The following is a 14,266-nucleotide window of genomic DNA, read 5'->3' as shown; positions in this document are numbered from 1 at the left end:
GGAACAAAGAGATGCTCATTTGGAGCAGAATTCTGAGAGAGTGGAGATCTGTAACATCAGTGATGGGGATTTGATCAATTACTCTAAAGGGCAACAAGAATGAACCCAAGTGTAAAGAGGATGAGCTATGGGAAGGATTAGAAGAATTTAATCTTCACAGTTTTGAAAGGCGATGGATAAGGGAGGATATCAAAGTATATAAAATATTAAGGAGTACAGATAAAGTAATCTCAGATTATTACTTCAAAGCAAAGAAAGTGCAAACAGAGGCCATGTGGAAATCGATTAGTTAGCTGGAATAATTCTTTTATTCAAACAATGTTTGGAATAATTTGTAGGGCAGATAGCAGAGACAGGGGAGTTGTTCAGGATATAGCTGAATTTTTAACATTTCTCTCATTAGTATGAAACTAAATCTGACCTGCTGTTCATTGTATATTAATTGGGTGTTTAATTGTGTTCAGGTGGTGGATAATAATTGGCAACTCACCTGTCTTTATTTATTATGGGAATGGGTTCAGGGATGCAGGACTTTAGCTGCAAAGATAAATTGGAGAAGCTGGGGTTGTTCTCCTAAAAGAAAAGGTTCAGCGATTTGATAGAGGTGTTCAAAATCATGAGGGGTCTGGACAGAGCAGATAGGGAGAAACTGTTCCCATTGGCAGAGTGGTTAAGAACCAGACAACGTCAATTAAATGATTGGCAACAAAAAAAATATCAAATGCGACATGTGGTTAGAGTCTGGAATACACTGCCTGAGAGTGTGGTGGAGGCAGATTCAATCATTGCTTTCAAAAGGGAATTGGATAAGCACATGAAGAGGGAAATTTTGCAAGGCTACCTGGAAAGGGCAGGGAAGTAGGACCAGCTGAGCTGTTCTTGCAGATAGTTGGCATGTCGAATAGCCTCCTTCTGTGCTGTAATTATTCTATATGTGTGTATATACTATATCCTATAGGCACAGACTGAAACTGCAGTTGTTGGGTTGGAGATGTGTGATAGGTAATGTGTGCTCTGTAAATACAAGCTTTAAGTGTGTAAAGACTCGGCTCCGGTGTTCTATCCAACACTGGCTGGCTAACTTGGTTCCAACACCTGCTAAATGCTACCTAATTCTTTGTGTCTTCATCCATTCTGGAGCAGGGATCTATATAAAGACATGAGGGAGAATTGCAAAACCTCTCAGAGAGGGAGCAGGGACAGGCATTAAAGCTAAACCTGGCACATGGTTTGAAAGGCCTCCTTCTGTTCTGAAATTTCTGATCAATATGGGTTCTGTTTGTGTTTCATTTTCAGGTTTCATACATGACTTAGAAATGGTTTTTTTTCCAAGATCAAAAATGTTGGCAGCCCCATAAAACAGCTTATTTGTAAAATAGACATAACACGTCAATAACTGCTGCAGCTGATTCAGTCATTAGTGTGAACAAAGAGTTCAAGGTGGCTATAACAGCTTCCAGTTATTATATTTTTTGTTTCACTGAGAAATGCCTCTTACCACATGGGTAGCTTTCAACAAGTTGGCATCTAATCGAGTTAAACTGGCAGTATCATCTGGGAATCGATCACACTCTTCCAGCTCATTGGCATTGCAGGGTGGCTTGTCTTTATCAGGGTCTGCATTCTGTAAATGACATGGCAGCAAACAACACAAAGCATTTAGACATCGGGGTCACTTCTGTGCAGCGACATAATCCAACACTCTTATTTTCTCCCTCTTCCCTTGATGGTGCTGACTCACACTGAGTACAACTGTGTAAGTAATACAGCTTGTTTTTGTGTGTCAACCCATGAAGGAGATATCAGTCGACTCCTTACCTATGGGAGGCACCACGACCCTACTGTATCTTCAACAAAGGTCCGTACACTGGAATCCCAAGTATGTCTAACTGGACAGTGATTAGGAGCTGGAACCACAGTCTACTTCTTTTCTCTCTAATCCAGGGAGATACAACCCAATTGTACCTTTCCCAAAACCACCCTGGTTTATATGAGTTAGCTCTGTTCAGACCAGGGACTGAACCTGGCAGGAGTCTATGGCTCAGTACAGCTCTGGGAAATCCTCGTTTCTTTCATAGTGGAATAAGGTTCCAAAATGCACCTTAGACATTCTGTAATGATAACCTTATTCAAATGCTCAAATTTTTATTTACATTATTAATTATTTACAATTTATTGAATTATTTTAATAAAAACTAAATTCAATTAGGTCACATTGAAGGACTCAGGGTGGGTAAATTTTGAAACTGTAATTCCCATTCCAAATTTTCTAACCATGAGCATCAGTGGTCCCAGAATGGATCCCTGTGGAACACCATGACACACCTTCCACCAGTCTGAGCAACTACCTTTAACCCCGGCTCTCAGTCTTCTGTTTTGTAACCGGCTTGCTACCCATTCTGCAGCTTGTCCCCTGACTCCTAATTTGTCCTCAGTCATGAATTTACTATACTACATTATTAAAGGCCTTTTGAAAATCCAAATCCATCACATCTACTACAGTACCCTTATCTACCCTTTCTGTTACTTCAAAGAATTCGATAAGGCTGGATGAGCATGAACTTCCCTTTTGAAATGTGTGCTGACTACTCTTAATCATTTGCCATTTCTAAATGCCAAACTAGTAGGAAACAATCTTTAGGAAGTATCTTACCAGGAACTTTTACTCATTGATAGCTAAAACAGGATTAATTACACATTGGCTGATAACACACTGACTCAGGCGGTTCACAAATTGAGTCACAGGCTGATGAGTGGTGGAAGCAAACCAGGTTTAGTGCAGAACTGAAACAAAAATACCTGGAAAAACTCAGCAGGTCTGGCAGCATCTGTGGAAGGGAGCACAGTCAACGTTTCGAGTCTGCATGACTCTTCAACAGAAAAGGAAAAATAGAAAAGGGGTGAAATATAAGCTGGTTTAAGGGCGGGGTTGGGACAAGAGAGCTGGATAGAGGGCCAGTGATAGGTGGAGATAACCAAAAGATGTCACAAACACAAGGACAAAGAGGTGTTGAAGGTGGTGATATTATCTAAAGGAATGTGCTAATTAAGGGTAGAAAGCAGGACGAGCAAGGTACAGATAGCCCTAGTGGGGGTGGGGTGGGGTGAAGGGATTGAAAAAGGCTAAAAGGTAGAGATAAAACAATGGATGGAAATACATTTAAAAATAATGGTGGGAAAAGAAAAATCTATATAAATTATTGGACCCCACTACTGAACATCAAGCCATTGTTTCCAGGACTGTTACTGACCTCATCTCCTCTGGAGATCTTCCTTCCACAGCTTCCAACCTGATAGTCCCCCAACCTAGGACGGCCCGCTTCTACCTCCTACCCAAAATCCACAAACAGGACTGTCCCGGCAGACCGATGGTGTCAGCCTGTTCCTGCCCCACGGAACTCATTTCTCGCTATCTTGACTCTATTCTCTCTCTCCCCTTGTCCAGTCCCTTCCCACCTACATCCGTGATTCCTCTGACACCCTACATCATATCAACAATTTCCAGTTCCCTGGCCCCAATCGCCTCCTCTTCACCATGGACCTTCAATCCCTCTACACCACCATCCCCCACCGGGATGGTCTGATGGCTCTCCGCTTCTTCCTCGAACAGAGGCCTGAACAATCCCCATCCACCACTACTCTCCTCCGTCTGGCTGAACTTGTTCTCACACTGAACAATTTCTCCTTAAACTCCTCTCACTTCCTCCAAATAAAAGGTGTGGCTATGGGTACCCGCATGAGCCCCAGCTATGCCTGTCTCTTTATGGGGTATGTGGAACATTCCTTGTTCCAGTCCTTCTCCGGCCCCCTCCCACAACTCTTTCTCCGGTACATCGATGATTACTTTGGTGCTGCTTCATGCTCTCGCCTGGACCTGGAAAATTTTATTAATTTTGCTTCCAATTTCCACCCCTCCATCATTTTCACATGGTCCATCTCTGACACTTCCCTTCCCTTCCCTCTCTGTCTCAATTTCTGGTGATAGACTGTCCACCAATATCCATTACAAGCCTACCGACTCCCACAGCTACCTCGACTACAGCTCCTCACACCCCGCTTCTTGTAAGGACTCCATCCCATTTTCTCAGTTCCTTCGTCTCCGTCGCATCTGTTCTGATGATGCCACTTTCAAGAACAGTTCCTCTGACATGTCCTCCTTCTTCCTTAACTGAGGTTTTCCACCCATGGTGGTTGACAGGGCCCTCAACCGTGTCCGGCCCATCTCCCGCGCATCCGCCCTCACACCTTCCTCTCCCTCCCAGAAACATGATAGGGTCCCCCTTGTAGTCACTTATCACCCCACCAGCCTCCGCATTCAAAGGATCATCCTCCGCCATTTCTGCCAACTCCAGCATGATACCACCACCAAACACATCTTCCCTTCACCCCCCCTGGCGGCATTCCGTAGGGATCGTTCCCTCCGTGACATCCTGGTCCACTCCTCCATCACCCCCTACACCTCAACCCCCTCCCATGGCACTTTCCCATACAACCGCAGAAGATGCAACACCTGCCCCTTTACTTCCCCTCTCCTCACCGTCCAAGGGCCCAAATACTCATTTCAAGTGAAGCAGCATTTCACTTCCCTCAAATTAGTCTACTGCATTCATTGCTCCCAATGCAGTTTCCTCTACATTGGAGAGACCAAATGCAGACTGGGTGACCGCTTTCCAGAACACCTTCGTTCTGTCCGCAAGCATTACCCAGGCCTCCCTGTCGCTTGCCATTTCAACACTCCACCCTGCTCTCATGCCCACATGTCCGTCCTTGGCTTGCTGCATTGTTCCAGTGAAGCTCAACACAAACTGGAGGAACAGCACCTCATCTTCCGACTAGGCACTTTACAGCCTTCCTGACTGAATATTGAATTCAACAACTTTAGATCATGAACTCTCTCCTCCAGCCCCACCACCTTTCCGATTTTCCCCCTCCTTTTTGTTTTTTCCAATAATTTATTTGGACTTTTCTTTTCCCACCTATTTCCATTATTTTTAAATGTATTTCCATCCATTGTTTTATCTCTACCTTTTAGCCTTTTTCAATTCCCCCACCCCACCCCCACTAGAGCTATCTGTACCTTGCTTGTCCTGCTTTCTACCCTTAATTAGCACATTCCTTTAGATAACACCTCTTTGTCCTTTTGTCTGTGACATCTTTTGGTTATCTCCACCTATCACTGGCCCTCTATCCAGCTCTCTTGTCCCAACCCCGCTCTTAAACCAGCTTATATTTCACCCCTTTTCTATTTTTCCTTAGTTCTGTTGAAGAGTCATGCGGACTCGAAACGTTAACTGTGTTCCTCTCCGCAGATGCTGCCAGACCTGCTGAGTTTTTCCAGGTATTTTTGTTTTTGTTTTCGATTTCCAGCATCCACAGTTTTTTGCTTTTATCTTAGTGTAGAACTGCACTGGTGAGACTATACGTTTGTTCTTGCTTCTCATTAGCTCCTGCCAAACACATAGCTCCATAGAGCAATCAGAAAGCAAATAAGGCAGCTATGTTCGTACAGGCACAAAGGTTGCTTATTGCTCGCATTAGTGTTACTTAAGTTTCTTTCGCTAGCAAGGAGGTTGAGTCAAGCAACTTTTATTTAATTAGGAACCAAGGTCTGAAGAGTGTCACTCAGGGGTCAGGTAAAGCCCCAAATTCTGGGTTTAGTCTGGGTTGCACTGTAAATGTAGAGTGTTAATGCAAGGTAAAACCTTAACCTTTCACATCTTAATTGATTTTTGAAACACTGGAAAACACATTCTCGCAAAGTCATTGGAGGGCATGGGCAGAAACTCTCTCTCAGGAAAGGACATCTTACAGATGATATAGATACTGAAGCCAAAGTTTAGTGGGCATTGTAGAACAAGTTTGGAGTCAAAACTCAGAATAACCTGAAAAATACGACACTGCTAAGGACAGAATGTGGCAACTGTTAAGAGGATGCAATCCTCTTACTCTTCTGTTCTTCTCAAAAGTTTGTTTTATTCCAACAATAAGAATGAATAAGGAGCTTAAAGTGACCTGGTGCATCACATCTTTGCTTTTTTTTTGATGGTGTTGGTTCCAGATGATAGATATTGGTCAAAGTAAATAATGCAAAAAGTTTTATTTAACAACTTGTGCTAATTTGTTTCAGGTTAGAGGAGCTCTACTGCACAACTGTAAATTGATATAGGATTATTAATGAGGTGGCTGATAGTTCCATTTGTCCCACATGATCTAAACTCTTTAAAAAACAAGCCTGCCCTTTCCTTGGACTTCTCTTCATTAGTAAATCAGACATGCATAAATCCAATGTTTAAAAGAAACTATAAATGCGTAAATGTCAAAACCACAGGCAGCAGAGATCTTACTTTAAAAGCACTGTTGTAAATAGCACCAGTTCGAAACTAGGATTCTTTTAAAGAATCTGTTCACGGGATGTGGGCAACGCTGGCATTTATTGCCCTTGTTCAGAATGCATGTAAGAGCAGCCAGAGCAGGTAGGGACAGTAGATTCCTTACCTAAAGGATATTAGTGAACCAGATGGGTTTTTATGACAATGGGCAATCAGCCTTTTATTTCCAGATTTTTACTGGATTCAAATTTCACCATCTGCCAGAGGATTACCTGGGATCTCTGGAATATTAGACCAGTGACAAATACCACTATGCCACCGCCCTTCCTCATAAAACACAAAACGAGGGAGAGTCACATCATTTTAATATATTAACTTGACCATTCACAGGGAAAGAGATTTACATACCAGTTCTTCAGAGGTTAGGTTCAGCAAACACTCATTTATCTGAGAAGCCTGATCAGGGTCCACGATGAATTCACCTCTTCTGTCACCAATGAGGAGTTGTGGCCACGTCACTCCTCTAATCTTCTTTAATAAGAAAATCTCCAAGCTAGAGGAATTAAATGCGTATGTATTTAATATACAGATGAGGTTTCAGCAAATAAAAAGACTGGTTTAGGTTGTCTCATGTGTGACATTAGGCCAAGTGTTTATTTGCATCACCGATTGTAAATACTGCATATGAAGTCAGGCTATATTATATATTACATATATACATTCACATTTACATAACTATTTCATTTTTTTTCTTTATTCTTTCATGGGATTTGGGTATCACTGGCAAGGCCAGCATTTGTTGCCCATCCCTAATTACCCCTTTGAACCGAGGGGCTTGCTAGGCCATTGCAGAGAGTCAACCACATTGCTGTAAGTCTGGAGTCATACGTAGGTCGGGCTGCATAAGGGTGGCAGACTTCCTTCATTTGTAAACTAGGTCAGTTTTTACAACAATCAATGATAGTTTCATGGTCACCGTTACTGAGGCTAGCTTTTAAATTCCGCCAGCTGCTGTGGTGGGATTTGAATCAGTGTCCCCAGAGCATTAGAATAAAAGCAAAATACTGAGGATGCTGGTAATTTGAAATAAAAACAGAAAGTGCTGGAAAAACTCAGCAGGTCTGGCGGCATCTGTGGAGAGACACACAGAGTTAATGTTTCGAGTCCAATGCTTTGGAGTTCCGAAGATGTCATATTGTCTCGAAATGTTGACTGTTTCTCGCTCCGTAGATGCTGCTAGGCCTACTGAGATTTTCCAGCACTTTCTGTTTGTATTTCTTATCCCCAGAGCCTTAGCCTGGGCCTATAGATTACTAGTTCAGTGACATTACCACTGCACTACCGTCTCCCAAATAAATAACTATTTCATTTCAGAAAGGGTATATTAGAATTAAGTCATTAATCAGAACCAAGTAAGCAATAGCATGAGACCAAAGTTAATTACAGAATGCACAATGTATGGTTGTTCTACTTGGTGGCAGCAAAATAAATGAAGTATACTGTTCACTGCAAATCAGGAATAGCGACTAGCAAGCAAAGTCAAAACAAGTACATACAAACCAAACGCAAAATAGATTTATAGAAAATAAAATTTTGAACCAAAAGCTGAGCCACCGACAATAAAAGCAGTGACTGCAACATGAAACGTATATATGTATTGCACACAAATCACTGCATAGCACAGAAATGGGAAGCTATCTATTTATAAATAAGAGGTTCAATAAAAAGGCACACTGCTGAACAAATCAAACTTTTTTTTATGGTCACCTCAAATCTTAGTTTCTCTGATTTAAGCTTATGCTAGAAGTAAAACCTCAAGATTTCCACATCTGTATAATCATAGTACTATAGAACCATAGAACAGTTAGTGCAAAAAGAGGCCATTCAGCCCATCGTGTCTGTGCCGGCCAAAAAGAAAAAAAAGAAACTAGCTGCTCATTTTAATCCTACTTTCCAGCCCCTGGCCTGTAGCCTTGCAGGTTCCAGCGCTTCAGATGCAGATCCAAGTACCTTTTAAATGAGTTGAGTGTTTCAGCCTCAACCACCAATTCGGGCAGTGAATTCCAGACACCCACTGCCCTCTGGGTGAAAAGGTTTTTCCTCATGTCCCCTCTAATCCTTCCCTACCAATCACCTTAAATCTATGCCCCCTGGTAATTGACCCCTCAGCTAGGGCAAACAAGTAGTTCCTGTCTAACCTATCTAGATCCTTCATAATTTTGAACATCTCAATTAGGTCACCCTCTAGCCTCCTCTGTTCTAAGGAAAACAACCCTAGCCTCTCCTCATAGCTGCAATTTTCAATCCCTGGCAGCATTCCTGTAAATCTCCTCTCCAGGGCAATTATGTCCTTCCTGTACAGTGGTGAACAGAACTGTACACAAAATTCCAGCTGTGGCCTAACCAGAGTTTTATACAGTTCCATCATTACATCCCTGCTTTTGTATTCAATACCTCGCCCAATAAAGGAAAGCATTCTATATGCCTTCTTGTCCACCTGTTCTGCCACCTTTAACGACCTGTGGATATGAACTCCAAGGTCTCTCACTTCCTCAACCTCTCTCAATAACTTCCCGTTTATTGAGTATTCCCTTGCTTTGTTTGTCCTCCCCAAATGCCTTACCTCACACTTTTCCGGATTGAATTCCATTTGCTACTTTTCCGCCCACTCAACCAAACCATTGATATCATTCTGGAGTCAACAGCTATCCTCTTCACTGTCAACTACACGGCCAATTTTTGCATCATCCGCAAATTTCTAATAAGTGGTGACAATTGCTGACTGAAAAAGACCTTAAAATTTAACTGAAATTAATCGTCTGCAGAAACTTGCTTTAATTTTGCCGAGGCAGTCAACATTTCCACTTTTGCTTTTTAAGTGATTAACAGCTCCACTCATCCAAACAGCTACTGTTTTTCTACCAGAACATTTGGTCCTTGAAGGTATTAGCTAAAGTGTGCACTGGAGATATACACAGGCTGTATTTGCACAATCACAAACTACCTGCACTGCAGTAATTAGCCGTGTTCCTTCCTCTCGATGGAATCACACTGTTTTCTCTCACATCAATAAGTAAATACTCCAGAAGTTCAAGCAGAAGTTCTTATGCAGCATAATGAAACTATTAGTTTCACCTCCACCAAGGCAGCATTCGTACACCATCTTTAGCATCACAGCTAAGCAGCCCCCACTTTATTGTAATTTTGAAGATGGTGTGTCAACAGGATCAAAGCCAGATGAAACTGAACTGCAGATGAAAAAGCTGAGCTCCCCCAGTTTGTGATGCAAACTGCAGATCACAGATTGTAAAGCAAACACAGTATTCTGTGGTTCAGGTCCAAAAGGGCAAAACTGAGCAGGCCCAAGCAAGGAACAAAATGTAATTATATCTGAAATAATTGCCTTTTCTAGTCCTTCCTTCAGATAAAACTTGCTAATGGTCTTAAAATTAACAAAATTGCTTTGTGTGCATGCATCTCAATGTTACCATACAAATCGATTCCAATCAACTCAGATTAAGTTTTGAAGATAATGGTATGAGCTAATCTTCCAATGCTAAAATGAACTTGGGAAATGACTTGCAAACCTGCCATAAAGCAGCATAGGTTGACATGGAGAAGTACACATTTGTACAGGTCCACATCAGCAGTGTTACAGAACCCACCAGTGAGATGTCACAGTCAATATAAATTTTTGCTACCCTTTGTAGGCCCAAACAAAGAACTTCTGCAGTTATGTCCTAAGGCTTTGACGATTGGCTCCAACAAATATACTACTGGAGATTCAGACTGAGAAAAATTGTGTCTTGAAGATAAAAGAATCCACTTTAGACTAATTTTATTTTTGTTGAAATATTGTTCCAGTTTCTTGATAGGTCTTACTGCTCCTTTGGATTATCTTAGTTCTAAGTAAATCTAACTGTTTCAGGATGAATGCAATGAGGTATTTAACACATTTACAGACAGGAGAACATGCTGGTCATCTCATGTAATTTCTGGTGCATTGTAATTGTTATTCCTATGGCATGTTATCTCACTCTCAGCATCTGCTAAAGATGCATGTCTTGGTTTGTTAGAGGAAAATGTAAGCACAAGTTGAAAAGAGATGCCAGAAAGCCCAAACTGTAACACTCCCCTGTGTGATAAACCTGAACATTGTTTTCAAGAAAAGGCCCTTCAATTCATCAAAACTGTAGCTTGCCCTAATCACAGACATATAATGGACTCCAGCCAATTTATTAAACCTGAGGGGCGAAACTAACCACTAGCAAAACTTCCAACATGTTGATGTTGTGTGAAATTTCTTCCTGATCTGCCCGCAGCAATCTAATGCAACTCCAGATTTTTTCTTTAATTCATTCATGGGATGTGGGTGTCACTGGCTGGGCCAGCATTTATTGCCCATCCCTAGTTGCCCTTGAGAAGGTGGTGGTGAGCTGCCTTCTTGAACCGCTGCAGTCCATGTGGTGTAGGTACACCCAGTGCTGTTAGCGCGGGGGGGGGGGGGGGGGGGGGGGGGGTGGAGTTCCAGGATTTGGACCCAGCAACTGTGAAGGAACGGTAATATATTTCCAAGTCAGGATGGTAAGTGACTTGGAAGAGAACTTCTAGGTGGTGGTGATCATCAATCTAACATAATCTAGGTTATTGAAGCCAGATCGCTTACATGTCCCATCAGTGCATCAACCATCACATTCCATGACGTCTTTGATCACCCTTAGAATCCTCTCTCACTTTGACAAAATATTCTTGTACGTACTGGCAGTGTAGAAACGAATATCGTTCAATCTCACCATGGACACTTTAACTCATGCTCTCAAATTGAAGTTTAAGTTCAATGATCTGCATTTAAACATTAAAGGTGTAAATAAAGACCAAAAATGACATCAGCACTCAATCGTGTTTTGGTATTTTGTTGATGAAAATAAATGTGGACCTATTTATATATTTGGTTCGTTTCTCCCTTTGCAGAGGCTTCTCATTTAAGTTCTTAAATCACACAGTTGGTAAGTCAGCATTGATACCAGTCAGCAAGTGGCTCTACTGGAAACCCTGAAACTGGTACCAGTCTTCACCAGCTTTCAAAATCCAATACACCAGAATACCCCATCAGCACAATCAATAGTGCAAATCCAAGTGATAATACAGTGAAAATATTTGCTCGCGGTTCCAACCACATTGGCCTTTGAACATATGTAAAGGACAGAACAACGGGGGTGCAGAGGGATCATAAAGGAAAAGTAGATTTCTTTATAATTGTGCATTTTTCGCAATCACCAAGTTTATTTTTTAATCAGGAAGTTAACCCTCTCAAATATTAATGTGCTTAATAAAGCTTAAAATTCATATTTTAAGAATTATATTCCAGTTATGTACCATATATAGTTTTAGTATTAGAAAATAAAATATTACAATGAATCTTTTATTTTCAATCAAGGCTGACACTCCAATGCAGCACTGAGGGAGCACTGCACTGTCAAAGATGCCCTCTGTCAGATTAGATGTTAAACCAAAGTCCCATATGCCTGCTTGGTGGATGAAAAAGGTCCCATGGCACTGTTTTGAAAAAGAGCAGAATTATCCAAAACAAAAATAAAAATACCTGGAAAAACTCAGCAGGTCTGACAGCATTTACGGAGAGGAACACAGTTAACTTTTCGAGTCCGTATGACTCTTCAACAGAATCTGTTGAAGAGTCATACGGACTTGAAACGTTAACTGTTCCTCCCCGCAGATGCTGTCAGACCTGCTGAGTTTTTCCAGGTATTTTTATTTTTGTTTTGGATTTCCAGCATCCGCAGTTTTTTGCTTTTATCTTAGGAGCATTATCCACATTGTTCAGGATAATATTTATCCTCCCAACACATCACAATAACAGATTATCTGGTCATTATCACATTGCTGTTTGTGGGATGTTGTGTGCATATTGGCAACAGTGACTACATTTCAAAAGTAACTCATCGCTTGTTAAGCAATTTGAGACATCTGGTGGTCATGAAAAGTGCTACAGAAATGCAAGTCTATTTCTTCGGTAACGAACAGAGCTGAGTCCAAAATAATCTATTTTGCATTTTATTACAGTTTATATTCTTTGAAAATGCTCAGTCTGTTTAATGTGCATTTTATAGATATAAATGTAAGGGAAACATTTTATCAACATCTACTAACAGATATATTAAAAGCCTAAAAGTGTCTTTGAAATATAGAGCTCTTCTGTGCGTACGCAGGTACATGTTACACAAAATCAACATGACTTTGGGCTATGATCCAGCCTAAAATGCAACAGAATTCATACATAAAGGCAACTCCTCGTGAGACTAAATTGATTTGAGTTGGCCAAGCATTGCTAATCATATGCCAAAGACACAAAAATTGTTGTTTTTCTCGCCAGGATTCACTGAAATTATATTCAGCTGTTGAAAAAGAGAAGGAACAGGAAATAACTTTTATTAAAGCTGTCAGAGATTTCAGCAAGGATTTAAAAGATTTGATCAGATGATCAATGTAGGCAAAACTTGCCAAGAGGTTCTGATGACTTATATTGTTATACAGGATTTGAAACTGGAAATAAGCTGGAGAAAATATACAGAACTGAACAGAAGCATTTGAATAACAAAAGATCAGCCTTTCAAATTTTACTTCATAATTTAATTGATGATTTCATGAAACATTGTTACCTCAAAGTCAAAAAAAAAATTCTTCAGCTATTAGTGTCATTGGAGTAACCATCACTAGCTGCTGCTAAATCAGGAGGTCACACCAAATATTCATTTTTATAACTCCATGTTTTACTGAGTAAAGAGAGAACTGGCATAATTTAAAAAGGACAAGTTTCTTTTATGGTTTAATAATGATCATGTCTCTAGTTCCATCCTTAAACCTCCCCGACTCTCTTCACCTTTACAATGCTCCTTAAAACCAACCTCCCTGCCCCAATATCATCTTATATGGCTAGATGGCAAAGTTTGTTTAATAATGCTCATGTGGAGAAACTTGGGACATTTTACTGCATTAAAGCTGCAGCACAAATTTAATTTGTTGTTGTTGGTCTACAAGAAAATAAAAAGCAATTATTTTTGTCCCAACATAACTAGACATTATTGGCCCAATTTTGCTGTGATAACGGTAGTCAGCATTTGCTGTCTTGCACTGTTGAGAAGCTTTAGGAGTACGTGCACAACAGCCCATAAAACCGGACATTACGCTGCTCTGTTCCTGTGCTGCTTCATGGGCTTTGCTATTGCACTCACCAAGCCCAAGTATAAAAATGGAAGAACTGGCACTGGTGAGAATCTGGGTTAATTTCCCACTGATAATGAAGTATTTTCATCACAACATTTTAAGACTCAGGTTTCTGGGCAGAAAGTGTCTTCAGAGGCTGTTCACAAATACTTAATGGGGGCATCAGTATTGATTTCAATTTGGTTTGTGATTTTGAGTGACTTTTTTAAATGATTCTGAACAATTTTAACTGACTTTTTAAAAAATATGTAAACTTATGATTTTTTTTAAAAAAACAACTCTGAACAAATTTATCCAACTCTAAAAAGATTGTAAATTTTTTTTATATAAATGCTTCTGAACAAATTTAGAATTACTCTTTTGAGGCTATAACTTTTTAAACATGAATCCATGATGACAGATACTGCAGCAGCTTAGTTTTGACATGCAATGGGTGTGGTTTATATTCACTCCACCACATACTGTCTTTTTTTTTGTCCATTTTAGACAAGGCTGCAGGGCCACCCTGTGGGAATACTCCTTCCTTGCAAGTGAAATTCTCGACCCCATCACTGCGTTAGGTAAATTCATACCTTACTCCAAGGTCAGCAGCAAGTAGCATTGCTTCGCAGTCAACTGCAAAATCTGGAGCACTAATTTAAGCAATGCGTAGTTAGAAAAGGTGGTCACAAGAAGTAGTCTTTAATTTCTGATGC

At 40.7% G+C, this 14,266-nt stretch overlaps 1 protein-coding gene across 2 annotated transcripts in view; it reads right to left on the bottom strand.

Annotated features, from left to right (window-relative positions):
* The window catches only part of nudcd1 (NudC domain containing 1), a 107,086-nt gene that overhangs the window by 16,567 nt on the left and 76,253 nt on the right, over window positions 1-14,266 (bottom strand). For both annotated transcript variants that reach the window (XM_078539817.1, XM_078539818.1), the window contains 2 exons: window positions 6,738-6,882; window positions 1,499-1,624 (listed from right to left, as the gene is read on the bottom strand). In XM_078539817.1, coding sequence (XP_078395943.1) covers window positions 1,499-1,624; window positions 6,738-6,882 — 271 coding nt within the window. The remainder of the gene's footprint in view (window positions 1-1,498; window positions 1,625-6,737; window positions 6,883-14,266) is intronic.

The sequence above is a fragment of the Cetorhinus maximus genome, chromosome 4 (genome assembly GCF_964194155.1).
Source record: "Cetorhinus maximus chromosome 4, sCetMax3.hap1.1, whole genome shotgun sequence".
NCBI classification, from domain to species: domain Eukaryota; kingdom Metazoa; phylum Chordata; class Chondrichthyes; order Lamniformes; family Cetorhinidae; genus Cetorhinus; species Cetorhinus maximus.
The sequence above is the reverse complement of the archived record's forward strand: the minus strand, read 5'-3'. Positions and strand labels throughout refer to the sequence as shown.